Source organism: Paramacrobiotus metropolitanus, unplaced genomic scaffold (assembly GCF_019649055.1).
Source record: "Paramacrobiotus metropolitanus isolate TYO unplaced genomic scaffold, Prichtersi_v1.0 Parri_scaffold0000002, whole genome shotgun sequence".
Lineage (NCBI taxonomy): Eukaryota > Metazoa > Tardigrada > Eutardigrada > Parachela > Macrobiotidae > Paramacrobiotus > Paramacrobiotus metropolitanus.
The window spans coordinates 1042870-1067781 of NW_026570222.1; the positions used below are offsets into that span (position 1 = coordinate 1042870).

The following is a 24912-nucleotide window of genomic DNA, read 5'->3' on the forward strand; positions in this document are numbered from 1 at the left end:
ACACAGCGAATTGTGACGACATGATTAATAGTCGTACATTTTTTCCATCCATATCATTTTTTGTGCACCCAAGCAGAGGGGAAAAGAAACTTCGACCCCTTATGAATCGCGACTGCTCTGGAGAAACCTGCGTGATAACAGGTCGGTAATTCTCTGATGAAGCATTCCTGGTGGGATCAGTTTGACTGGTGGCTACTGCTGCTGCTGTGAAGGCAGACACGCGTCGTCCCCAAATGGCTCCAGCAGACGAGAATAATACAAGTCTTTCTGATCTGCCCCGCTCCAGCACAGCGATTCAGAAGCGTTCTGAACAATTAAAGCGCTGGACAGAATCGGAGACCAATAAGGAATTGTCGGACTATAAGGAAAAGAAGCGAAAAGTTGCCTTTCAGGATGATTGTGTTTTTCTGGCCGCCTGTGCAGCTGGCGAAAGGGATGAAGTGCTGCGTATGTTAACGCGAGGATCTGATATCAATACGGCCAATGTTGATGGGCTCACAGCTCTGCATCAGGTCAGTCTGAAACATGTACCGTTTTTATGTCATTTGATTGGCAGCGTTTATTGGGATATTGCCAGTTGTGTTTCCATTTTCCGCGGAAAATATATCGCGACTGCTTTTCCCAAAGCAGCAAAACAGGATGTTTATCAGTTATCTGAAGTTGTATTGTCATATGATGGTAAATGGTAGAATCTGGATTGTTTGGAAATTAATGATGCGGGTTTATTGTAGAAATATTGAGACCTTTTGTTTGATTGTCAGGGATTCAGATAGTTTTTCGTGAAAGTTTTAATGGGCTTGGCAGTTTGGTTTGAAATTTATTGCACACTGTCTATGAACCTATTCACGTTGCTCACCTCAGTTGTCTTAAGAACGAAATTCTTTTGGCTGAAAATCAGAAACCTTCTCTGTTAACGTCCTCGCATGAAAAACAAAATAGTTATTAATAGTTCGTTTTCATTAATCACGTGTAATTTGTGTTGGATGTTTTAACGGAAATTTAAACTCAGTGCACAGTAAGCAGGCGTAATTTACATTGCAAAAAGATTCTACATTCAAACCAATACCCACTACCCACCCATTATTACCAGCTGGTTGATGAGCATTTTTTCTCATCGTTTGACGCTTGCATAGTGTTGCTATTGTGGGTTTACTAGTTTCCTTGAAAGGTTTGTGCTTGCAAGTATGTGATGTGGCTTATAATTTCATATAATCTGTCCAGTCTATTTGCTTTCGTAAACTAGCGTGTATACAATTAATTCTTTGTTCTGGTTCAGAAGACCAATAAGGCAGTAACAAAACTTTCGCCCAGTTAAATTAGGGCTTCCGTCAATCTTATTATTTGTTGGACAGTGCGTCATTATGGTTTTCACTTGTACTGACCATGAGCAGCACAGCTCCTGTGTCGAATCATGAAGCAAAACTACAAAACTATATTTTTGGGTGAACAAAGTTGGCAGTAGCAGATTTCTCAAAGGAAAAGTAAACCGTTGGCTGATTGTACCATTAATTTTGTAATTGGATGTTTTGTGTTTGAAGATTTCAATAACATGCCGATAATGCTCCACAGACAATTTTCGGCACGCAGTACTTGTGTTTAAAATCTCTGCAGCTGAGCTCCCAGAATTTGTTTCGTGAGGTAGACAGAATTTGCTGAACTATAGTTACTAGTTACGCAAAACTATGCCTCAGTTTTTTAATTCGCCGGCGGATTTCTTGTTGTTAATATCATATGCCGTTTTGATAATGTGGCTAATTTTTGTGCCAAACATCGGTATACTATAGCGTACCTATTTATCGCTGTATTTCGAGATGAACTTATTCTGTTCTGTAAATGTAAATTGGTTCCTGGATTTGTTTAAAAAGTGTAGAAATCTCTACGGCTGATTAGCAAAACCCGAGGCAGCAAAACAATACGTACTTATACACAATGATAATGTGAGGAAACCTTTTCCCTGGTGGTTTCAGCTTTTATTGCTACTTGAGGCTTTTTTCTTATCCACATCCTTTTATGCTATCCATATTCTTGGTTTGGAAGTGCACGTGGGAAATATTCTGGTATTGATGACTTATTGCCTAATGCCTCTGGCAGTAGATATGATAAGGAGATAAGTTTTTTGAAGTCCATTGTCTCCTCCTTCCTTTCTCACATCTTGTACCGGTTGGCAGGCTCGTTTTTTATAGAAATACCGTCCAATATGTTCGCTGTTTATTTCTTCCAATTCACTGGATTGCCGCGCTTATTTCGTAATGTCCTGATTTACCATTTGCTGGATAAAAATAGAAAAACTTTGAGAGTCAAATAGCTGCATGCAGTCAGACTCGTAATGGTTCTTGAAAAATGCAGTTGTCGAACTGAACTCGCAAACGATACGTGAACGTACTGTACTTACTGTCCCCGATCGCATATATTGGGTCATGACAAATTGGATTCGCCTCAACATCAGACTAACAGATTTTTGTAAAAATTGTGTCATGATCCAATCTGTGTGGCATTAATGGTTTAATACTATGTTTAGGTTCTCTGATTTACACGACTTGATAATTTAATAGACTTTTCATACTTTTTAAGATATCGTCTAAAACTTTAAGCAGTCATTTGGCTCATTTAGAAAAATAATATTCTGTTAGGAACCAGAGTGTTCAAAATATTCAGTACGCTGTTTACTTCGCAGCAGTTAACCAATCGAGAAGAAGAGATCAACCACATTTAATTTTTAGTTTCGCGTTTTCTAGTAGTTTTTGATCGGGGTGGCCCACCCCGATCTAAGTATTTGTATAATTTCACCGTTTAGTTGGACGTGATTCTGCTTTCTTAAAATTGAAGACTTCACGGCTGATAGCGGCAGAAGACAATTGTGTACCGGAGATGTTGTGGCCTTGTGTGTGATAAATACGATGCAACAAGTGTTGAGCTGTTTGTAAGTTCGAACTTTGAACGACACTCATATTAGTCGTATTACTCGTACATGACTACAAGGATTAAAGATTCTGATTGCACTGCTTTTGTACTTGTGCTGTTCATTTAGTTTATGTAAATTAAAATGCTCGCGTGAATTTGTTAGTGCAAAATCTTTATTAATTACTCCTACGACCTACAGTACTCGACGCTGCAGAATTTGCTCACCGCACAATTGTCAGTTGCATCACTGTTTAAAATGTTAATTACTTCGATTTTTTGTGTATACAGTGATAGATGCGCATATGTGATTAAGCAAGTCGATATTACAGGCTTGTATTGACGATCGTATTGATATGGTGATTTTTCTTGTGGAACACGGGGCGGACATCAATCGTGGCGATAACGAGGGGTGGACTCCACTGCATGCTACGGCTTCTTGTGGATACCTGAACATTGCAAAGTACGGTTGATGTTGTTTAGCCATGATATGCATTATCGCGGCTGGTGCATTTATTGCTTGCTTTTCACTCGATTGGTAAACATGTCGCTTTGCAGATTTCTCATAGAACATGGCGCACGGGTGGATATTGTCAATAACGATGGAGAACTTCCCATTGATATCGCAGACACTGATGAAATGGAGAGTTTGCTGCAAGCAGAAGTCCATCGGCAAGGTTAGTTTTATGCGGCATAGTGCTCGATGGGTGGCTTTATTCGTTTTATGGCTGTTGTTTGGACTTATTCGCTGTCGCACGACAGGAATCGATGCGGATCTCGCGAGGTCGGAGGAGGAGCAGATAATGCTGAAGGATGTCAAAGAGTGGTACGGAGCCAATTCTGCAAAAGAAAACATTCATCCCAAAACCGGTGCTACGCCACTACATGTGGCCGCTGCTAAAGGATATCGGGAAGTGATGCGGTAAGTCTCGTGACGTCGTAATTTGTTGCTTGTTATTAGTGTTTTACTTTTCTGATTTGGACGTATTCAATTTTACTTACTGTAATTGCTAAATGAGCTAGTTTTTACGTATAGTTTGCGCTCAGGAATTTCAGTTATTGTGTCATTGAATGCAGGCTGCTACTTGACCTGGGTGTTGACATTGACGCACGCGATGTGGACGGTTGGACACCTTTGCACGCTGCTGCACACTGGGGTCATCGCGAGGGATGTCGTATGCTGGTAGAATATGGATGCGACATGGAAGCCAGGGCGAACATGGTGCGTTTGTTGTGCTTGGTTTTTTTTATTGGAAATTGGTTATTTCTTCCCACTTATCTGTTTTATTTAGGGCCAATTAGCTAGTGATCTTTGTGAAAACGACATGGTGGCCTTCTTAGAAGATTTGCAGAAACGTCAAAGTGCAGTACGTTAGTTGTTTTTTCTTGAATAATACGCATTCAGTGAGAATCATTTAACAGTGTAAAATTTTGTAGATGGCCAAAGAAAAGTATGCGCAAATGGAGTTAACAAATCGCCCAATTCCTGCTGCCCTACGAAAAAGGTAAAGCTCTTAACATTGCGACAAAGAGAAACGTTGATGGTTGAGTTTGCTTGTTTGTTTCGCTTCAGAGTTACTGGGGTCGATAAGGCCCCACTCCAGTCGAAAGATGTTCCTAGTGAAAAAACCCAGCTCGAATCGCTACGAATTAAACCGAAGGATAACAGTAGAATCTGTGATACGGAGAATGTGCAGCGTGATATTGCGCCGAAACCAGAAACACCAACAGCATCGCCTTATCAGGCTAACTCCCGGTACATCCAATCCACAATAACGCCTAATAAGTTCGAAAAGGTAAGAATCAGAGATGTTCATGTGAGTTGTCCACTGGTCATAAAAACGAAGTCTATCATAGATCGTTATATAATTTTACTGACAGCAGGAATTAAAAATCACGGAGCCCGTGAAACCTATAAGCTTTTTGAATGTCATCCAAGAGAAACCACCACCTGAACCGAAGCCCGCTGTTTCTGTGCCAGTTCCTGCCCCAGTGACGGTGAAGCCCATCAGTTTCCCTGTCCCTGAGGATATTAAGCCAATATCTTTCCTTCAGTCTCGTGAATCTCAGTTTCCTCTCACAGCCAAACTTTCAACAGCTTCGGAGAAACTTAAAACTGAACCGCCTCCACTTGTCCAGCCTCTGCAGAAAGTAACACCTATCAGTTTCCTCAAACCTACAGATGTTGCTCCATCGGTACTAGGACAGTCATTTTAATCCGAGGAATCAGGAATTTATAATTTTTCATTTTTAAATTATGTTTAATAGGCTTCTTCGCCACAGAAACCTGTTGCTGCTGTAGTTAGCCAGCCACCAGTTGGACAAACTGCACAGAAGGTATGCTGCAGTGTATCATTGTGACTTCGGGCTTTGGTACTTATTTTTACGTAACGTTTTTCTAGGGGCTCTCTTCTCCAGCTACTGGACAAAACACTAATAAGCCTTCCCTGCCTCAGTTGTCTTCATTTGAATATATCGATGTAAGTTGAAATTATTGAAGTATCCTGGCGCACATGTATATCTAAAGCTTTGTGTTATCCAGGATGGTCCCTCGGTGAATTCACCGGGGCCGGCGTCTCCAGCAGCGGCTCCACAGCGGGAACGGTAAGATTTGCCCGATTACTGCTTGATCACTGAGTTATGCATACGGTGGCTATGGGTTAATGGGAGCATGACGTCTAATTGTGCACGCCGCACGCCTTGGTTGGATGTCTTCCCTCGCTTCGTTGTTTTGCCATATCGCTTTCCCTACCATTCGATTTTTTAAACAAATAGTGGAAACTGGCGTCCATGTTTACAGTGGCTGCGCTTATAAGCGTGTTTCACACTAACACTATTAAACAGGCCATCGCGGCGTAACACGGACTGGCCGCCGAAATTGTCAACCACAACGGACTTTCCTAACTATAAGGCACCATTAACCCATACGCAGCCTATGCCATCGCCTGTCAAAAAAGCCTCTTCTGAATCTAAACCATCTATTGAAATAACCACCGTTTCAGCGTAAAATGATGAAGTACTATTTTGTCGTTAACAGTGCAGTTTTAAATGTGTTAAATCTGCGCAGATCTGGATCAAAAGCGGGAATTTCTTCGCCCTCGCCGGGCTTTTTCGCCGGTAATGTCGGCGACACTGAAGTGTCTAGCACTGCCACTGTTAGAAGGTGGGTCTTATTGTGTTCCTTACCAATGAAGAAATAACTGTTTGGAACAAAAGACAATACTATTGCATGTATGATTCACGATATATTTTGTTTTTAATGTATAGGTCGTTTCAAGCTCCCAGTCGCGATGAGGAATCAGAAGCTCAGCGCAAAGCGCATGCCAAACGAGTAAGGGAAACAAGGCGCTCCACACAGGTAGGATCAACCCAGTTTATGAACAGATATTTTAAATTATTAATTATTTGACATTCGCTGCTGATGAACACTTTATTACTGCAGGGCGTATCCGCGGAAGATCTCAAAGCAGCGGATGCACAAGCTAAACAACAGCAGGCAGATGATAATTACGCTAAAGCACGTGAGACGACCAGTAGAAATGAGGAGAAAGAGAATGATGCTAGGAGATCTTCGGTTTTGAAGCTTTTAACTATCCCTGGCGCATCCGGTGGAACGGAGATAGAGTCGCCCAAGAAGCTGATTCCCGCTAGTCCAGAGGCTATTATTACGCTACCTTTGAGGAAAACGAAGACGGATGAAGGTAGCATGAAATTTTATTTTTCGGAAGAAAAGCTGGATATGATAAACAATTTATAATCCAACACAGATATGGATGATCAGAAAAACTCACGGCGGCGTCGACCAAAGCGTCGATCAACTGGTGTCGTCAACATCGATATGGAGGTATGATAACGTGATATGGGTATTAATGAGTTGGTGTATGATTAATTAGTTTGCTTTCAAAGGAAGAGGAAGGCTCAGCGTCTGGGACAGACATTACTGATTTAAATTCAAAAACAGACTCAGGTCTCCCAAATGGACGCCCGCCGCACGAAAGTAACGGATCACAGGTATTTGAAATATCTTAGCCCGCTACAGTGCTCGTATTTGTGTTTGCATGCGATACTTGTACTTCGAATGTAGTTTAATGTGCAATATTGGACGAGTCCTTAAGACGCTTAAAATGCAATAATATTAATGCGAGCGGCAAGCCCGGTTCTGTGCCGATGGTTGTGATTATAGTACAGAATACAGATACAGCACTCAAAAATGAAGTAATGCTAGGTGCTGTAAGGGTACAGTGATACCTGGATCTTTTGCTATTTTGACCTGGATCTGTGTTTTTAAAAACAATGCTGCCTTTTATAAATGAAGTCGAGAAATTGTTCGTGCAAATTACCGGATTCGATTTTCGTTTTAAATTGAGCGATCAGCACTTTGGGCAACTTTGCTGAGCAAGAATGATTTTGCACTTGTGACCTTTCATAGGTTTCTTTCGTCTTTTCCAGTTTTCCATCATGGCCTGCTCTTGTGCCTTTATCGTTTGTACGTGCATCTGGCCAATCATTGTGAATAGCTGTTGAGGAATGTTGTGGTCGGTTTAAGACTTTAAGTGTAAAATTGTACATATGCTGTAAAGCTGTTCTGGTTGTAATGAGCGAGCCGTACATTTCATTTTTTGTTCGCACTTACCATAAATGTGGGACGTTTATCACGGCTGGAATTAGCTGTGCGCGCGCTCCTTCTAGTTCTCGCTGTGTTTCTGGCTGGCGGCATGCTGTGCTGACGTCACTAAACTGCACAAATGTAGATGTTGGCCACAGTGAGTTCCGGTGTGTGTGTGTGTGTTTGTGTTATATAGCATGTTGGAATCGTTCCGAAAATGTGTTAGACTGCTGTCAAGGACTTGTGCGCTGTTTGGGGATGTTCGTAAAAATAGCTTAATTTTTCGATACGCCGGTAGAGGCGGTTTCTCCAAGCCGAGTGAACTTGGTAGGCACGCACACTCGGCACAGCTGGGAAAGCGACGAATGGAGAAGAAAGACCAGTTTACTTTGGTTGTGTACGTGCGCATACTGTATGGTCATCAGGTTTACGATTCGTTTCTACACCAGCATCATGAAAGCCTTTCGGTGGATGTTGTTTTCCTACGCGTATTTCCTTGCAGGCCGAATATTGCTTAGATAGTCGTCTAGTCAGGAGAAAGTTCGTAATTATCCCTGTGACTAATCTGCAGTATCCTTGTAACACCTTCGCAAAATACTCACGGTCAGTTGATCATATCCGCAGGTGTACACAGTACACGGTATGGGTGTTGTGTAGCGGGACTTATTAATAGACTAAGGATGATATTTTGGGATACTGTGATTAATGTGATGATCACCACATCAACCGCCATAGTCAGCTCGCTGTCGTACGAGCCGCTACTCTTGAGAAACAGTGAAAGCATGTTGGCTACATATTTCTGCACCGGTTTATGCGTTCCTACGTGATATTTTCTGCCTTTTTTATCCTGTGACTCCTTCGTTTGGTCATTGATCCTGATTGTTTGCTAAGGCATCTCTCACGCACAAACAGCATGTCCTATTCTCGCAGAGGGAGTGCCAGCCTGTACAGTCCGGCCGGAAGCTCAAGTATCACATGACTCATAAATATTTGCTTTGAGAACAAAAACATGGAGTTTTCTAAATTTTTCGTATTTAGCGAGCAGTTCCGGCAAATCGTATCCTACCAGTTACATGGTTCCGGCTTCTGCGCTTTCCAGTCTCCTTTACCGCAGTTCAGCCGGACCCACACCGACGCCGACGCAGGCTGCTTACCTTAGTCATTCGTCCGCCTCGGGTTTAGGAAGTTCTTCCAATAGTTCTTTGTCGTCCCTGGTTTTTCAGCCACGAAATTCATCAAGGTCACGTTCCATTCATGCAGTAAGATACAGTAGCTATTTCACCCGCATTTTACGTTTTAACCAGTTCAGTCAGAGAAGAGTCGTTCACTGACGATTCGTTTTTGGACAATTCAAGTACAAATCCCGCAGAGCAGTGCATTTTATGACCACCAGTTTTTAAACTTGTATGATGGGTAGTTGGAAGGCACTCAGTGGGACACACCCAGAACATGTGATTATTTTGAATTCTAAAGTTAACTTTTTATCCGTAAAATAATCCGTAAAAAGAGCTTTGGTTGTTTGATGTTGCGCCTTACGGTATTTCTATATCGCATCACGCTTGCCTTGAATGCCGCTGGACGTTATACCGCCAATGCCGGCTGAATACTCATATCGGTTTTAATTCGATAAAAATGTTTTCTATAAGGGTGTTACAGTAAGTGTTGCTGTATTCGCGCTTTGAATGCAGTAAAAGATCTCAGTTGCTTGATGATTGATTCTACAGATGTACGTATGTTTCCAGGGTACGGCTACTGGTACTGACCGTTCATATACGCGATCCAAATATGAAAGCAGCACTCCCGAGAAAAGTCCCGCTCCAGTCCCGAGTTACCGATCCAGTAGAGCTAGTTCTATTAGCTCTTTGACCAGTGAGAAAGACGTGGAAAGCACTAACCAAGACTGGAAGAAGGTAGGTTAACAGATTAAGCGAAATATTGTATTCTGTTCTAGGAGTTCCTTTAAACTTTGAAGTAAGTGTCGTAAAACAAATATAAAACATAAAACAAATATAAAACGAAACAGCACCCGCCCGTACAGTGAGTTGTATGCTAAACGGATACGACTCACTGTAAAAAAAGTTCTGTTGCGACTTAGCACCACAGTAGTTTTATACGTCTTCGATTGGCCCCTACTCCTTCCGAGTGCTATACATTAACATTGTTTGTATAGACTATTGTACTTGTATTGTTAAATTTAATTAACTACATCCGTAACAGCCATGACGGCCTTTGCTAAGAAAATTATGTTTGGACAAACGGGTAGGCCGATTTCGACGCGGTAAAGTGCGCCAGAATCGTCTCAACGACTCCGGTGATGTTGCGCTATTGCCGAACCGATGCGCCTCGAGGGGAAAGCAGGTGCCTCAAAAAACAAATTGTTGCCATGGGCCTGTCAGCCTCGGCTTCAGACATCGATCCCATCTGGTTAAAGCAAAGTACTGTAAACAACGTCTACTGCTTTTTATTTCCGGGTGTGAAGTACAGGACGCACCTCGGCTACCGGCCTCCATGCGTAAAAAGCCAAAGTTTTTATCCGGAATACCTCGACAAATTTTAATAATGTATGCGTCCGACGCCGTAATATCACACAACTGGGTGCGGATGTAGTCCTCCGTACACTGGTTATCTACATTCGAAACAGTTATGACAGGAACTACTGACCAACGCGATGTTTGGGCGAACGGGTGGGCCGATTTTGACGCGGTAAAGTGCGTTAGAAATGTCAGAACGGTGCGAAGGTTCATACGCTATTCCGAAATCGATACGCCCCAACGGGGAAACAGAAACTTCGAAAAACCAATTGTTGCCATGGGCCTCCATAGACGGACATGGGCTAAGCCTTTGCACAGTCTCAGTGACAGAGGTACATCGCGCACTTCGGCATCGGTTCGTTAAATAATCACGAAAAAAATTAGAAAAAATCTCTAAGAAAACGGAAGCCACGACCACAGTTCTTCGAAAACATTTGCTAAAAGCAATATTCAGGAAAAAATCGCGGCGTAATAATTAGATTTCCGAGTTTTCTTAGGTTTTCTTACGTATTCTCCTGTAATTAAATTATCCTATAATTTAATACGAACGACCTTTATTCATTACAATTACGTAATTCTTAGGTTTCTTGGGTTTCTTAGGTTTCTTAGGTTACTTAGTTTTCTTGCATTCATTCTAGTTTCATAATTTCTTGGCGGAATTGACCGGTGCTTTGTCGATTGCGACGAAACAAATTTTCGCCGCAAAAGTTGGGTACGGATATGGATCCCTTTAGCTATTTGCTAAAAATAGAATTCGGTAAAGAATTGTGCGCGAATGTAGATTTCCGTATACTGGTTAACTACATCCGTAACAACCGTGACGGCATAGGGTTAAAAAACCTATGTTTGAGAGAACGAGGACGCGGTCAAGTGCGCCAGAATCGTCGCAACAAGGCGGGGGATGTTACGCTATTGCCGACCCGATGCGCCTCAAGGGAAAAAAAAGGGCTGAAAAAACAAAGGTTGTTACCATGGGCCTTCATAGAAATACATGGGTACGCGTTTGCTCTTAGCGTATAGCAAACGATATGAGACGGTCACCATCATTGACCTTTTTGTTTTGTAGTGACATAACATAATAGTAATCAAATTTGTGTGTTAACGTATTTGTTTACTTTATTAAATGTTTTTTAAATGTAAGTGTCAGAAGAATGCTATCAAACGAGGAATAAAATTCGAAAAAAATCAAATATCGGCAAGAAAACCCGTAGAAACGAACATCAGAGAAGAATACGTCAACGAAGTGTACGCGAAGAAGGGAAATCTGCAGGAACCCTCAAGAAAGAAATATCAGGTGCTGCAGAAGAAAAGGATTTAGCGAGCCAGGACGCAAAAATCCTCCGTCACGATTCTTCCTCACGAAACCAAGGCGGCCGTCCAAAATCAAGGAAACTCAGTAAAGGTCATGAATCAAAAGAAAACGAAGAACTGCGAAAACACCTTTCAGGGAAGTTTCGCATACGCAAAGAATGTCCTGACGTAGATAAGCAGATGTCCGACGTAGATGTCCTGACGTTGGCCGAACGGCTGAACCGATTTCGACGCGGCCAAGTGCGTTAAATTCGTCTCAACGGCGCGAATGTTCTTACGATATTGCGCCATCGATACGCCCCAAAAGGAAAGGAGTAGCCCCAAAAAACAAATTGTTGCCATGGGCCCCCATAGACATACATGGTAGATACATTGTCTGTTTGCGGACCGTTCGGAAAAACCGAGACAGACCGCGGCCTTCGGCATCGGCACGTTACAAAGTATTGAAATTCAAGAAACATGTCCAAAAATTAATCGCAGTCAGTCCCACCAGCGTGAGCGGTATACCTCGTATTCTTTCATATACGATATTTCTTAGATATCTTAGGTTTCTTAGGTTTTCTTAGGTTTCTTAGGCTTCTTAGGTTTCTTAGGTTTCTTAAGTTTCTTAGATTTCTTCGGTTTCTTTGTTTTCTTAGGTTTCTTAGGTTTTCTTAACGAAAGACATGTACGGATGTAGATCCCGTAAACTGGTTATCTACATCCGTAACCACGTATACACGATTGATAATGTAGCCAATGTTTGGGCGAACGGCTGAACCGATTTCGACGCGGCCAAGTGCGTTAAATTCGTCTCAACGGCGCGAATGTCCTCACGCTATTGCGCCATCGATACGCCCCAAAAGGGAAGGAGTAGCCCCAAAAAACAAATTGTTGCCATGGGCCCCATAGACATACATGGTAAATACATTGTCGGTTCGCGGACCGTTCGGAAAAACCGAGACAGACCGCGGCCTTCGGCATCGGCACGTTACAAAGTATTGAAATCTAAGAAACATGTGCAAAAAGTAATCGCAGTCAATCCCACCAGCGTGATCGATATACCTCGTATTCTTTCATATACGATATTTCTTAGATATCTTAGGTTTCTTAGGTACTTTCAGGTTTCTTACGAGGGAGATACCCGAACACGTCCGCGTCAGATCAGCATACACTTGGTACCATCAGAACCCTTAGAATTTCAGCTATTTTCTTCAAGAATCAAAACACCCCCAGATAAAGAACTCGAGTTTAGGGATCTCTGAGAAGCCAGCATAGATATGATGGCTGACTTCCATCGAAACGTCAGCAGCCGCCATACGCATTGTCCAGCCTAGATACGCCATGCGTTACGCATAGTCTGGCTGCAATCTGTTGATTCTGTATTGGCTTTGTTGACGGCTGTCTCACCTATTTTGCCCTATCGCGCGCACAGCATCCGCGGTTGCATTGATCTCTATGCAGCTAGTCGATGCTGCTGCGCTTAATGAGTTAAAAAACTGCGATAGCTATCGATAAAGCGCTATTTAACTTCTCGCTGAAAGACGGTTGCGCAATCTCGCATCCGTACAGACGCGCCGTATAGCTCTGTATGGCGTCTGCTGACGTTTCGATGGAAATGAGCCATCATATCTGTGTTGGCTTCTCAGGGATCCCTAAACTCGAGTTCTTTATCTGGGGGTATTTTGATTATCAAAGAAAATAGCTGAAATTCTAAGGATTCTAATGGTACCAAGTGTATGCTGATCTGACGCGGACGTGTTCGGGTATCTCCCTCGTTAGGTATTCTTATGTATTCTTAGGTTTCTCACGTTTCTTAGGTTTCTTAGGTTTTCTTGGGTATTCTCAGGTTTCTTAGGCATTCTTAGGTATTCTTAGGTTTCTCAGGTTTCTTAGGTTTCTTAGGTTTCTTAGGCTTTCTTAGGGTTTCTCAAGTTTTCTTAGATTTTCTCTTTCTTAAATTTCGTAGTTTTCTTAGCGGCTGTGACCAATGCGATTAACCGTTGCGAAGTGTGCATTTCGTAACAGACTTGCGCCGCAGAAGTTTGTGTACGGATGTAGATCCCGTAAACTGGTTATATGAATACTGTACATCTCTTGCAGGTTTTCGGCCTCTCCTCTTTGTTACCGATGTTCTCGGCTTCCACTGAGCCGATTTTGCAGCTTTAAATTTTCACAGAATCTTTTCAAAACGTAGAGTAACACAAAGCTAGTGGTTTTTCTACTCTAACAAGTAGAATAAGCCCAGTGGTCACTCAAAGGCTTGTTGCCATGGATGCCATAGGGCTAACATGCGCTTGTTTTTCACCACGGGCAAATTAGGGTTAAACAAGAAACAGCATTGGCTTCGCCTCTGCGTATTTGTGGACCACATACCGAGCGAACGAATGATTCAGTCAGTTTTAAAATAAAATGAAAAGTAGCATCCGAGGCACAAACGAAACAAATTTTAATGGCGAAAAGTCAACATTTGAAGAACCAGGCATCAGATATCGGCTTAATCGACCTCAACTCATAAGAAAAAGTGCAAACTGCTAACGTAATATATAATGCCAGTAAACGTCCGCTTGTTGGCTGGTCAATGATCTAATTGCAGAAACAGGAAGATTTTCAGCTGATACAAACGCAAGTTGACCGAAGAGCATTCGTTGTGACCAGTTTAATCAAATAAACTGAAGGCGATCTATTGTCTTACATTCCTATAAAACTATCTCTTTTCAAAAAAATTCCTAACTGCTAGTGAATTACTACTGCTACCTCAAAAGACTGCAACATTTGAATTTTCAACGAGTCTATTTGCCCAGTCGTAATCCAATATTCATCCGTGCTCAGCTTGTTAACTACATCCGTAACAGCCATGACGGCCTTTGCTAAGAAAATTATGTTTGGACAAACGGGTAGGCCGATTTCGACGCGGTAAAGTGCGCCAGAATCGTCGCAACGACTCCGGTGATGTTGCGCTATTGCCGAACCGATGCGCCTCGAGGGGAAAGCAGGTGCCTCAAAAAACAAATTGTTGCCATGGGCCTGTCAGCCTCGGCTTCAGACATCGATCCCATCTGGTTAAAGCAAAGTACTGTAAACAACGTTTACTGCTTATTATTTCCGGGTGTGAAGTACAGGACGCACCTCGGCCACCGGCCTCCATGCGTAAAAAGCCAAAGTTTTTATCCGGAATACCTCGACAAATTTTAATAATGTATGCGTCCGACGCCGTAATATCACACAACTGGGTACGGATGTAGTCCTCCGTACACTAGTTAATATCGTATATGAAAGAATACCTCGTATTCTTTCATATACGATATTTCTTAGATATCTTAGGTTTCTTAGGCTTCTTAATTTCTTAGGATTCTTAGGTCTTCTTAGGTATTCTCAGGTTTTTTAGGTGTTCTTAGGGAATCTTAGGTTTCTCAGGTTTCTTAGGTTTCTTAGGTTTCTTATATTTCTTGGGTTTCTTAGTTTTCTTAGGTTTCTTAGGCTTTCTTAGGGTTTCTGACGTTTTCTTAGATTTTCGCTTTCTTAAATTTCGCAGTTTTCTTAGCGGCTGGGACCAATGCGATCAACCGTTGCGAAGTGGGCATTTCGTAACAAACTTGCGCCGCAAAAGTTTGTGTACGGATGTAGATCCCGTAAACTGGTTAACTACATCCGTAACAACCGTGACAGAGTAAGGTTAAAAAACCTATGTTTGGGAGAACGGGTAGGCCGATTTCAACGCGGTCAAGTTCGCCAGAACCGCTGCAACGCCCCGGTGGATGTTACGCTATTACCGAGACGATGCGCCTCGAGGGGAAAAAAGGGGACCGGAAAGGAAAGTTGTTACCATGGGCCTCCATAGACATACATGGACAAGTTGTTCCCATGTGCGTAAATGACACAACACGCCTCGGCCACCGGCCTCGATGCGAACAAAAATAAAATTAATTAATCACCAAAAGCCGACGCCGATAAATTGGTTACGGATGTAGTCCTCCGTAAACTGGTTAACTACATCCGTAACAGCCGTGACGGCCTTTGCTAAGAAAATTATGTTTGGACGAACGGGTAGGCCGATTTTGACGCGGTAAAGAGCGCCAGAATCGTCGCAACGAAGCGGGTGATGTTGCGCTATTGCCGATCTGATGCGCCTCAAAGGGGGAGCATGACCCTCAAAAAACAAATTGTTGCCATGGGCCTGCATGTCGCGGCTTCGGACCTCGCTCCAAACTAAGTACGGTACTAGTTAAGCACAGTGTTGTGACTTAAGTATCTTCTCCGTTGCGTAAAGGACACAACACGCCTCGGCCACCGGCCTCGATGCGCAAAAAAAAACGAAATTGAATCGCTAAAACTAACGCCGATCGCCAAACCGACGCCGACGAATTAGATACGGATGTAGTGCTCCTGCTCCTGCTCCTCCATAGACATACATGGACAAGTTGTTCCCATGTGCGTAAATGACACAACACGCCTCGGCCAGCGGCCTCGATGCGAACAAAAACAAAATTAATTAATCACCAAAAGCCGATGCCGATAAATTGGTTACGGATGTAGTCCTCCGTAAACTGGTTATCTACATCCGTAACATCTTATACACGAGTATGCTTTGTTCCGAATGATTGGCCGAACGGCTGGGCCGATTTTGACGCAGTAAAGTGCGCCAGAATCGTCGAAACGACGCCAGTAATGTTACGCTAATGCGAAACCGATGCGCCCCAACGGGGAAACAAAGGCCCCAAATAACAAATTGTTGCCATGGGCCCCCATAGACGGCCGTGGGCTAATAATCTGCACAGTCGCAGCGACAGAGGCGGCCCGCGGCCTTCGGCATCGCTTCGGTGAAAAAAATTAAAAAATCGTAAAAGTACGACAATTGTATTCTTTGCCTTTCTTGACTTTCTTGCTATCGTAGATTTCGTAGGTTTCTTAGGTTTCTTATTTTTCTTAGGTTTTGTTAGGTTTCTTAAGTTTTCTTAGGTTTTCTTAGGTCTTCTTAGGTTTTCTTAGGTTTCTTAGGTTTCTTAAGTTTTCTTAGGTTTTTCTAGGTTGCTTAGGTTTCTTAGGCGTCTTACAATTCTTACGCTTAAAAAAACTTTCTGAATGCAGAAGATTCGTATATTTCATTAACTAAAAAATTTCGAAACCTTCGAAACCAGGCCCGTCGCGAGACCCCTGTGCAATTTTCAAAAAAAAACTCCTCCTACAGTTTTCATCGGGAAATTTTTCTGAATACACCATTAGATTCGTCGTGAAATTCTGAACAAAATGGTTGAGGCCGATTTTTGAAATTCGCATTTCCCCCTAGACCCTTACTACGGGCGGTCCCCAATTCGACAGCCTGACTTCTGGGGAATTCTCCCGTGCACTTTCAAAAATATACTTCTCCTACAGTTTTTATCGCATATTTTTTCTGAAAACATTCCTGAACGCGCCGTAAAATTCTGAACAAAATGGTTGAGGCCAAATTTCAAAATTCGCTCCTCCCCAAGGACGTCCACCCGGGCGGTCGCCTATGTCACAACCCAAGTTTTGGGGCTTTTCCCCCTGACCCCTCAGAAATAGAGAAATCATTTGCGCTTGAAATACTAATTGTATCACTTAAAAAGGCTCGAGAAGGTGTCTTTGACTGCCCTTGGGGGCCAGGGGGGAATGCCCCAAGAACTGAGCTGTCGCATTGGCGACCGCCCGTAGTAAGGGTCTAGGGGGAAATGCGAATTTCAAAAATCAGCCTCAACCGTTTTGTTCAGAATTTCACGACAAATCCAATGGTGTATTCAGAAAAATTTTCTGATGAAAACTGTAGGAGGAGTATTTTTTTGAAAATTGCACAAGGGTCTCGCGACGGGCCTGTTCGAAACTAAAGTACGCTGCGAACAATACGTACGGATGTAGATCCCGTACACTGGTTATATGAATACTAACTATCTGTGCCAGGATTTCGGCCCCCCTCCTTCGGCGCCGGTGATCTCAGCTTCTACTCATCCAATTTTCCTGCTTTAAAATGCTTTAGAAACCTCCCGATCACGCGGGTGTTCTAAGACCAATCGTCATTGGCAAATTTCAAAAACTCAAGTCCAGTGGTCACTCAAAAGCTTGTTACCATGGATGCCATTGGGCTAACATGGGAGGGTTCGCGCTCGTGGGCTTACTAATTTGCAAATTTCCAGGGAAACAGCTTTTGTTCTAACCATGTTGCAACGTATTGCAATCTGAGATAGTCGCAAGCCAATATTCATCCGTGCTCAGCTTGTTATTATATATCTGTAAGACTGTACGTACAATGTACATACTACATACCGATACTGTCTGTATACTGATGTGGGATGGTTAATTGTTATCTGTATTATAGATGTACGAACAAGAGAAACTGGAGAACGAAAAGCTAAGGAAAAAATTAACAGACGTGGAGAAAGAACTTTCGGATGTCAAAACCGATACCCTTAAGCATTCTGTAAGTTGGGCATTGGTGGTTAACTTATTCACAAATACCGGCGGTGCTTTGTTGCTAATAATAATATGGGTGTGGTTATGCACTAATCAAGCGCGCTTGTTGTTAGAATGTAAATCGGCCTAACGCTTTATCGGAAACTGAAAAGCGGGTATGGTGTAATTTATATTTACTAGTGACTTTGTACTACCATTCACATGTTGTGTTTACTTCACAGGAACGAAGAGCAATGGAGCGGAAGATTGCCGAGATGGAAGAAGAACTAAAGGTACTATACTAGAGCCATAACCGTAATTTTTTTCATGCCATTACATGTATTGTACCGCCAGGAATTAGAGACACTCCGAGCCGACAACCAAAGGCTAAAAGAAGAAAATGGCGCTCTCATTCGAGTCATAAGCAAGTTGTCCAAATAACGTTTCGGTTGATGGGATTTGGGATGGATTGTGGTTCTTACTTCGTGTGAAACTTTCGAATGCCTTTTCCGGAAGAAGTTTTTATTGTGCCAAGAGGTATAATCAAGCAGATTTGCGGTTGGCGTCTTCTGTGCTCACCTATCCAGATGAATTCAATGGCCTTCGATTTGTGTTTTTCTTTTTTTGATTTATTTTACCTATCCATTAATTGTGGCATAACCGCCGTTAAGTCCATTTGGATGATTGGATCTGCCCATCAGTTTGTATACCATTTCAGTGCCTTGTTACCTGAACCATCCGCTGTACAAAGCTGTATTTTTCTCGGTTGGGCTCTGGGTTGGAGTTGGAGAGCTGTTAGTTCGATATGTTTTTCTTACCGCAGAGCTTTTACATCTGCACTAAAATTTTTAAGTTTTTATCAGTTATTTTTTATTTAACGTCAGCTCGGTGGCTGAACGACTGCTGGTGGTATTTTGATTTTGGAGTGCCTAAAGGGAATTTTAATAAAAATAAAGTCAGCGAAAGCACTACCAGTACCAGGTGTTGTTTATTGATGCCAGATCCAACGTAATGCATCGGTCTTCTATTCGTTCACCAGTTAGGTAATGTAAGAAATGGTAGGGTAGTGATCACAGCATTAAATCCCCAACCTGCGGGAGTTCAAGCAAGGTGGGTTCAAGTATACGTCGAAGTACAGCACTTGTGACTTATTAAACTACGTACAGCGCGTACCGCTAACCAGTAAGGCGCGAACTGACCATAACTCACCATCAAGTGGCTTTTATTATGCTTTAACAACATTGCATAGTGTGCAGTGCACCAGGGATGGGCATCGGATAAGATTTCTTTATCCTAATCCCAACTCCTAAGCAACACTTTTTAAAATCATCCTTATCCAAAGTTTTTCTATTTCCTTATAATGATAATCGGATAATTGTCCAAAAAGGCAATTTTTTATTTTTTATAAGAAAAAAATTTGGACAAAATTCAGCGCTTAGTTTCTGAATAAAACAGAAGTTAGTAATGGCTAAAGTTATTAACGCCATCGATTTAAACTAAAGCAAAAGCGCCAATGTACCGGCATTACTACCGTACTACCGCGTCAGTACTGCTCTCCTTAATAATAACAAGAGAATTCGGGTTTATCGAATAAAAATTGTAAGCAACGTTTACCAGCACAAATTGATTTGTCGGATAAGGTTCGGACAAGCAGCCATTATCCGACCCTATCCGAATGCTACGGCAAGTTATCCTTATCCGAACGTTTCGGATAATTATCCTGTATCCTATCCGAAACTCGGATAGGATAAAATATTCCTATCCGATGTCCATCTCTCGTGAACACTTCATCCATTGCAGCTCACAAAACAAGCGAAAAGTATCGCCATTGTCAGTAAATGGTAAATCATTCGAGATCCACATGTGAGTGTCATTATGTCTCATTACATTATGATTTTGTATTTTGGTCGGGAAAGAACTCGTCGTTACGCGTGGAATCATTTGTAGAATTACCGATCGATTCGCCATTTTGTGCTTTAAGCAGTCTTTTTTTCAGGTTTCTCTCCTCCGCTTTCATTTTCCTCTGCTCCTCTCTCCATATAAACTGTCTCTTTTTCTGCATCAGAAAACTGTTCTCTCCGTTATGAAAATCATCTAGTCGTTTCTGCAGCTCTTGGCGAGCCAAGATCCGATTGCGCTCCTGCGTTCGCTCTTGTTGACATTTAATAATAATTCCAGTTGGAAGATGCCTTAACTGGACGCACGTGCTTCTTTTATTGACGTTCTGCCCTCCCGCTCCACCACTCTGCAATTGTTCAGCGAAATACAGCACCTTGCAACTCAAAATTCAAAATACGGTAGCACTTCATACACACGAACACGAGTGCTCCCTGAAAGTCACAATATCGCACTGCACAGCGCATTAATCCAGAATTTACTGAGATATCCAGATATCTTGAGCAGCATCCTTTTAAGTTGGAAATGTAAAATTTGCTATTAAATCTCGATATCATAAGGACAAAAACTAAAGTAAAGGCATCGTCAGATTTACTCAATTACCCTCACAAACGATTCCTCGATTTCGTCTTCGTTCAGCGGTGGATATTGGTGTCTGCTTCGAACGCCGTTCATCATGCCAGTAGAACGAAAGATCCGCAATCCGCTCTTGCTTTGCAGAACTGTATCAGACATTGCTATCAAGCGATAAAAACTTGAAAAAGACATAACGATTATAGAAGCCCGTCGAATTTCGGCTTCATACCACAACCATACTCGATAACAATGTTATTAAATGTAATTAAAACTAGTAATATCTATATTATATAGATATAGTATGATATGTACATGTAATGATGTACGTATGCCGCCTCGTACATGTACGTATACCGCCATTAGACAGTTGACTGTAAATTACTGTAAAAACCAATCCGACGTCTCCCTGAAGAATGCGCTTCGAAGCATAAAAACTACATTATGCGAATCAGGGTTAATAATCTGTCGTCTTTGGGAAACTGAAAAACGAAAAGCTGAAAAAATCCAACTATATTTACTAATCGTAAACATATGTACAGTACAACTACAGATATACGTAGATAGTAACAAGTACTTACTATAGTGTGAGAGTACCTATAGTAAGTTCTTGATAGTAAGTAATTATTTTCCAAACATTAACAGAAGCCCCGCGCAAACTGCGCGAGGTGGCGGCTAAACTAGTTTCTGACGGTTTGACTCCCTCGGCCTGCGCCACTCCAACCTTCGTGTGTCTGCGCGTAATTTTTCACTGACTGTACGAGTATTGTACTCGTACAACAGCAGTATGTCTGTCAGCGACTGTCACTCTCAAAATTTATTAATTTCTCGTGGCGTCGATAATTTTCATAAGTTGATATTGTCACATTATTGTGATTCTCCGCGCTACATTATCTAACTGTATTTCGCTTGCGGCAGTTTTTTTGCGCACTGCAATGCCGTTGCTGAATAACATATGTTTAGCCCGACTTTGACTGCTTTGCCAAGACTCAAAAACAGACCCGAATGCAAATGGATACCAACAACAACAACAAGATAGCAGGTATCAACGGAGATGCCGATAGAATCACATCGTGGGACGACTCCAGTTTAGATCATTCCGATGGTCCCGATGCCTTTTCTTCGCCCGAATTAAAGGCGTTTAGAGCCACCAAAAACCGAATGTTTCCTGTGAAGAAAACCAGTACCCTGAACGAATTATCCGTGGACATGGAAGCGCTTAACATGCTACGCGAAGCCAAGACCTCTCCAGCTATACCTTATCGATTACGCCACTTATCAGCGGAATTCGATGGTATCGGCAGGTAGGAATACTGTGCTGAATTTTATCGAGATATTGACGCTTTTCGTCTAGCGATAGCTGGTTTCTCCCGAGTAACTGTGTTGCGATTAAATCGCTCGCAGCAGGTGCATGTTGGTTTCCCATTGGCAGTGATAGTTCGAGTTTTGCCTTTTTATCGATTTCTTAACCATGTGACTGCCGAGTGCCGCACATTGAGGATAATAATACCACCATGGGTAGTTAGCAAACAAAGCCTTCTTGCAGTTGATAGCGCCTAGGACTTAACTCTGATAAAACTGAAAAGCTTATAGGAACGCTTTTACCTTTAAAACGGCATACACGCTTCGCATTGCGGTGGCGTTACGTCATCATGTAAACTGGTCATGATGGATAAAGGTGCTATTCTGCCGTCTCCATGCGTGTGAAAGTGGTTCTTTTTTGCATTTTCTTATGTGCTCGGTGATGCATGGAGATTTGCGATATTTTGGCTTCGTCATCGAATTGCCGCCGCATAGACACACTGTTCTCCATTCATTTCCGGCTTGCATTTCGGAATCGCTGCTCTGCATTTACTTGTCACTTGTGATTTTAACTTCCTTACATTGCATCATGGCGTAATCGGAAATGAACGGTGTCTTTCGTAGGCGGACACGATCGCTTGCTGGACCGAGTCCCGTAAGTCGTTAAAATCATTTTCCTTGTTGCTGTAGTTATTTAACTGTGCTGAAGGAAAGATCGCCTCGGTTGCGCGACCGTTATCCTCCGGAGTGGCGCACTGCTTCAATAAGCTCCATAATGCGCTTCTCATCTAATGTTCCTCTTGTGGTTGCTCAGGTGTGCCATTTCGGGCCGAAAGCCCAGTTGTTTCATTCGGACAAAGGAATTGTTACAACTGTTAATGATCCTGGAACAACCCGGTTGAACTGGTCGTCATTCCCGCAAAACGTTCTTGTTGTGAAAAAAGTCCGAGATCTGGATGTCTTGGAGCCGTTCGTGCAGTTATTGCAGTATTTATTGGAGGTAAGAATAAGATTACTAACTTTTTTAAAAGCTCTTAAGAACATTTTTCTTGCAAAGTGTGCTGCTTTTTCCTTAAATTATATCAAAATGTAATTATGTTTAATGTATTTGTCGAATTTTAATAATTCATTTGCCAGTAATTAACATTGTTTGCTGAGGCATTGTTGTTGAATGGTGATGGTTATTAACGATTAATCATTCCGTGTTCTTTTTGTGGGATTATTGCCACATTTTTGCCCTGAGGACTTATATCGGCTTATTTGGAATGGTTCATATTTTCTTTTGTAGCACACTAGTTAGACCAGAAATTGCAGAACTGATTACCAGCAGGGTTCATAATGTGCAGTGTGCATTAAATCCAAACCGGCAACTGAGAAAGGGCAACACCACATCTTATTTATAGTTCTGTTCAGATTTTCAGTTATGTTTTCACTCTGTCAAGTTCTTGCGTTTGCGTTAGGTACAGATGTACAGGTTATTATAACTTAGAATCGAAATAGAAGTTTTGAAAAAATAGGTTTCGCGACGGCTATCAGTTGCATTAAAAGACGTTATTATATGGTAACGGTTACAATATACTGTAACTATTGTTGAACAGTCTGTGTCTGAAATGGTTAAAATGCACAGTGATTCCCATTCAAAAGTTGCGTAATGTCGGTGAGCGTTTAATAAAGATAATCTAATAATTAAGTTAATTTTTCTGATTAGATTAGTAGCACTTGACATGATTTAAAGAACAGAAATGGTATTTTGGAATAATTTATTTTCTGTTGCATCACTTATTATGTTGCAGAAAGAGATGACAATCTTCATTGAACAGTCCGTTCTCAGCGAGGAGCACCTACTAGAGAACTCTGAATTTGCCAACATGAAGCACAAACTCAGCACTTTTATTGAAGGTAAACAATATATTTAATCATGTTTGAATTGTAACCAAGCGATTGTATTTTGTTGATCTAGGCTGCGATGCGCTGAGCGACATCATCGATTTTATTATTTGTCTTGGGGGTGACGGCACGTTGCTCTATGCAAGTTCCCTCTTTCAGGTGATTTCAACACGTGTGATCACTTTCACGTGTTACCGACAGTTTTAAGTCTTGTCAGCTTAATGTCGGAGTTTAGACATGTAACAATAACGCATATATAAGAGTAAAAGGTACAAAAAGTAAATTTTGTCAATTTTATTTACAGACCAGTGTTCCGCCGGTGATGGCCTTTCACTTGGGCAGCTTGGGCTTTCTAACGCCATTCGAATTCGTTAATTTTGAAAAGCGAATCGAATGCGTTCTCCGTGGTCATGCTAATTTGATTTTACGCAGCCGGTTGCATTCTGAAATGTTGAAGGATGGTCGCGAGCGACAGTCAATGCTGACAATGAGCAGTTCGACAGAATCCTCACCGGAACCGGAAACGAAAACCGGTGAAGACGATCCCCATGACCACACGGCATTTGTTGTTTTGAATGATGTCGTAATTGACCGGGGTCCTTCGCCTTATCTAGTTAATCTTGATCTCTTCTGTGATGGCCGACTCATTACGTCTGTCCAAGGTGATGGCTTGATCATTTCCACGCCAACCGGCAGCACAGCCTACGCTGTTTCAGCGGGGGCTTCTATTATCCATCCTGGTGTTCCGGCTATTATGATTACTCCAATTTGTCCGCATTCCCTCAGCTTCCGGCCAATTATGGTGCCTGCCGGGTGTGAATTGCGGGTAATGGTATCGGATAATGCTCGCGATCCTGCTTGGGTCTCCTTTGATGGCCGGTGTCGCCAAAAATTGAATTACGGTGATGTTCTCAAGGTGACGACATCGATTTATCCGCTGCCATCGGTTTGCCAAACAGACCAGATACAGGATTGGTTTACCGGATTGGCGGGCTGTTTGCACTGGAACGTTAGGAAGCCACAGAAACCCCTGTCTAATCATAAGTTGTGTAATGGTGAAGAGAAGCCGTAGAAGTTTGCTGGGAGCTTTTATTTTACATAGGTGAAGACTATCCGAGGCACTATTTACGGTGACAAATATCTGTTGTCTGAATAGTTTTGGGCCATGTTCTGCTAATGTTGTCGGAATGTAGATGCATTTCTCACATTTTTGATTTTTATGGTTTGCAATTAGCCTGGTGTTTTTATAGTTCGAAACCGTTGGTAATCTCGTTGCAGGTTGCAGTAAAAAATGCCTGCTTGGATCTGTGATGCTGTTGATATGCAGTGTTCAGAGTGGGGTGATATTTTTATTAAGCAGGATTATTCTATTCTGCCTTTGGCTTTTTTACATTAACCAGATAGAAGAAATTGGGAAGTTATGACCATTTATTAAAAAATATAATTAATAATTCAGCGAAAAAAAATTCGCACAATTAGGCGAACAATATTGACAGCATACGACCACAGCGGATAAAATCTACA

The 24912-nt window shown here is 42.1% G+C and overlaps 3 protein-coding genes across 7 annotated transcripts; 2 read left to right on the plus strand and 1 right to left on the minus strand.

Moving 5' to 3' along the window:
* Positions 1–22: 22 nt before the first annotated feature.
* Positions 23–18701, plus strand: LOC129591148 (protein phosphatase 1 regulatory subunit 12A-like). Of its 5 annotated transcripts, none has more exons than XM_055486695.1 (23): positions 24–512; positions 3231–3361; positions 3457–3575; positions 3661–3820; positions 3976–4120; positions 4191–4265; positions 4336–4403; positions 4472–4694; positions 4783–5094; positions 5167–5235; positions 5301–5378; positions 5441–5502; positions 5743–5901; positions 5966–6061; positions 6166–6256; positions 6341–6599; positions 6666–6742; positions 6805–6909; positions 9247–9414; positions 17657–17758; positions 17865–17906; positions 17973–18023; positions 18085–18701. In XM_055486695.1, exons 1-23 carry the CDS (start codon positions 234–236, stop codon positions 18169–18171), a joined length of 2958 nt encoding a protein of 985 aa, XP_055342670.1. In that variant the 5' UTR covers positions 24–233; the 3' UTR covers positions 18172–18701. The 5 variants fall into 5 exon arrangements, with proteins under 5 accessions (XP_055342695.1, XP_055342670.1, XP_055342662.1 ...); XM_055486687.1 differs by having other exon boundaries at positions 25–512; positions 4780–5094; XM_055486703.1 differs by lacking the exon at positions 17865–17906 and having other exon boundaries at positions 25–512; positions 4780–5094.
* A 15-nt stretch (positions 18702–18716) lies between these two features.
* On the minus strand, positions 18717–20506 carry LOC129591218 (mitochondrial translation release factor in rescue-like). Its single transcript, XM_055486795.1, has 3 exons — positions 20230–20506; positions 19684–19975; positions 18717–18821 (listed from the first exon to the last, which is right to left on the minus strand). The coding sequence occupies exons 1-3, from the start codon at positions 20392–20394 to the stop codon at positions 18763–18765; spliced, it is 516 nt and encodes a 171-aa protein (XP_055342770.1). The 5' UTR covers positions 20395–20506; the 3' UTR covers positions 18717–18762.
* Positions 20507–20928: 422 nt separating this feature from the next.
* Positions 20929–24692, plus strand: LOC129591177 (NAD kinase-like). The gene is made up of 6 exons (XM_055486733.1): positions 20929–21503; positions 22126–22156; positions 22316–22501; positions 23295–23400; positions 23462–23547; positions 23693–24692. The coding sequence occupies exons 1-6, from the start codon at positions 21205–21207 to the stop codon at positions 24458–24460; spliced, it is 1476 nt and encodes a 491-aa protein (XP_055342708.1). The 5' UTR covers positions 20929–21204; the 3' UTR covers positions 24461–24692.
* Positions 24693–24912: the final 220 nt, after the last annotated feature.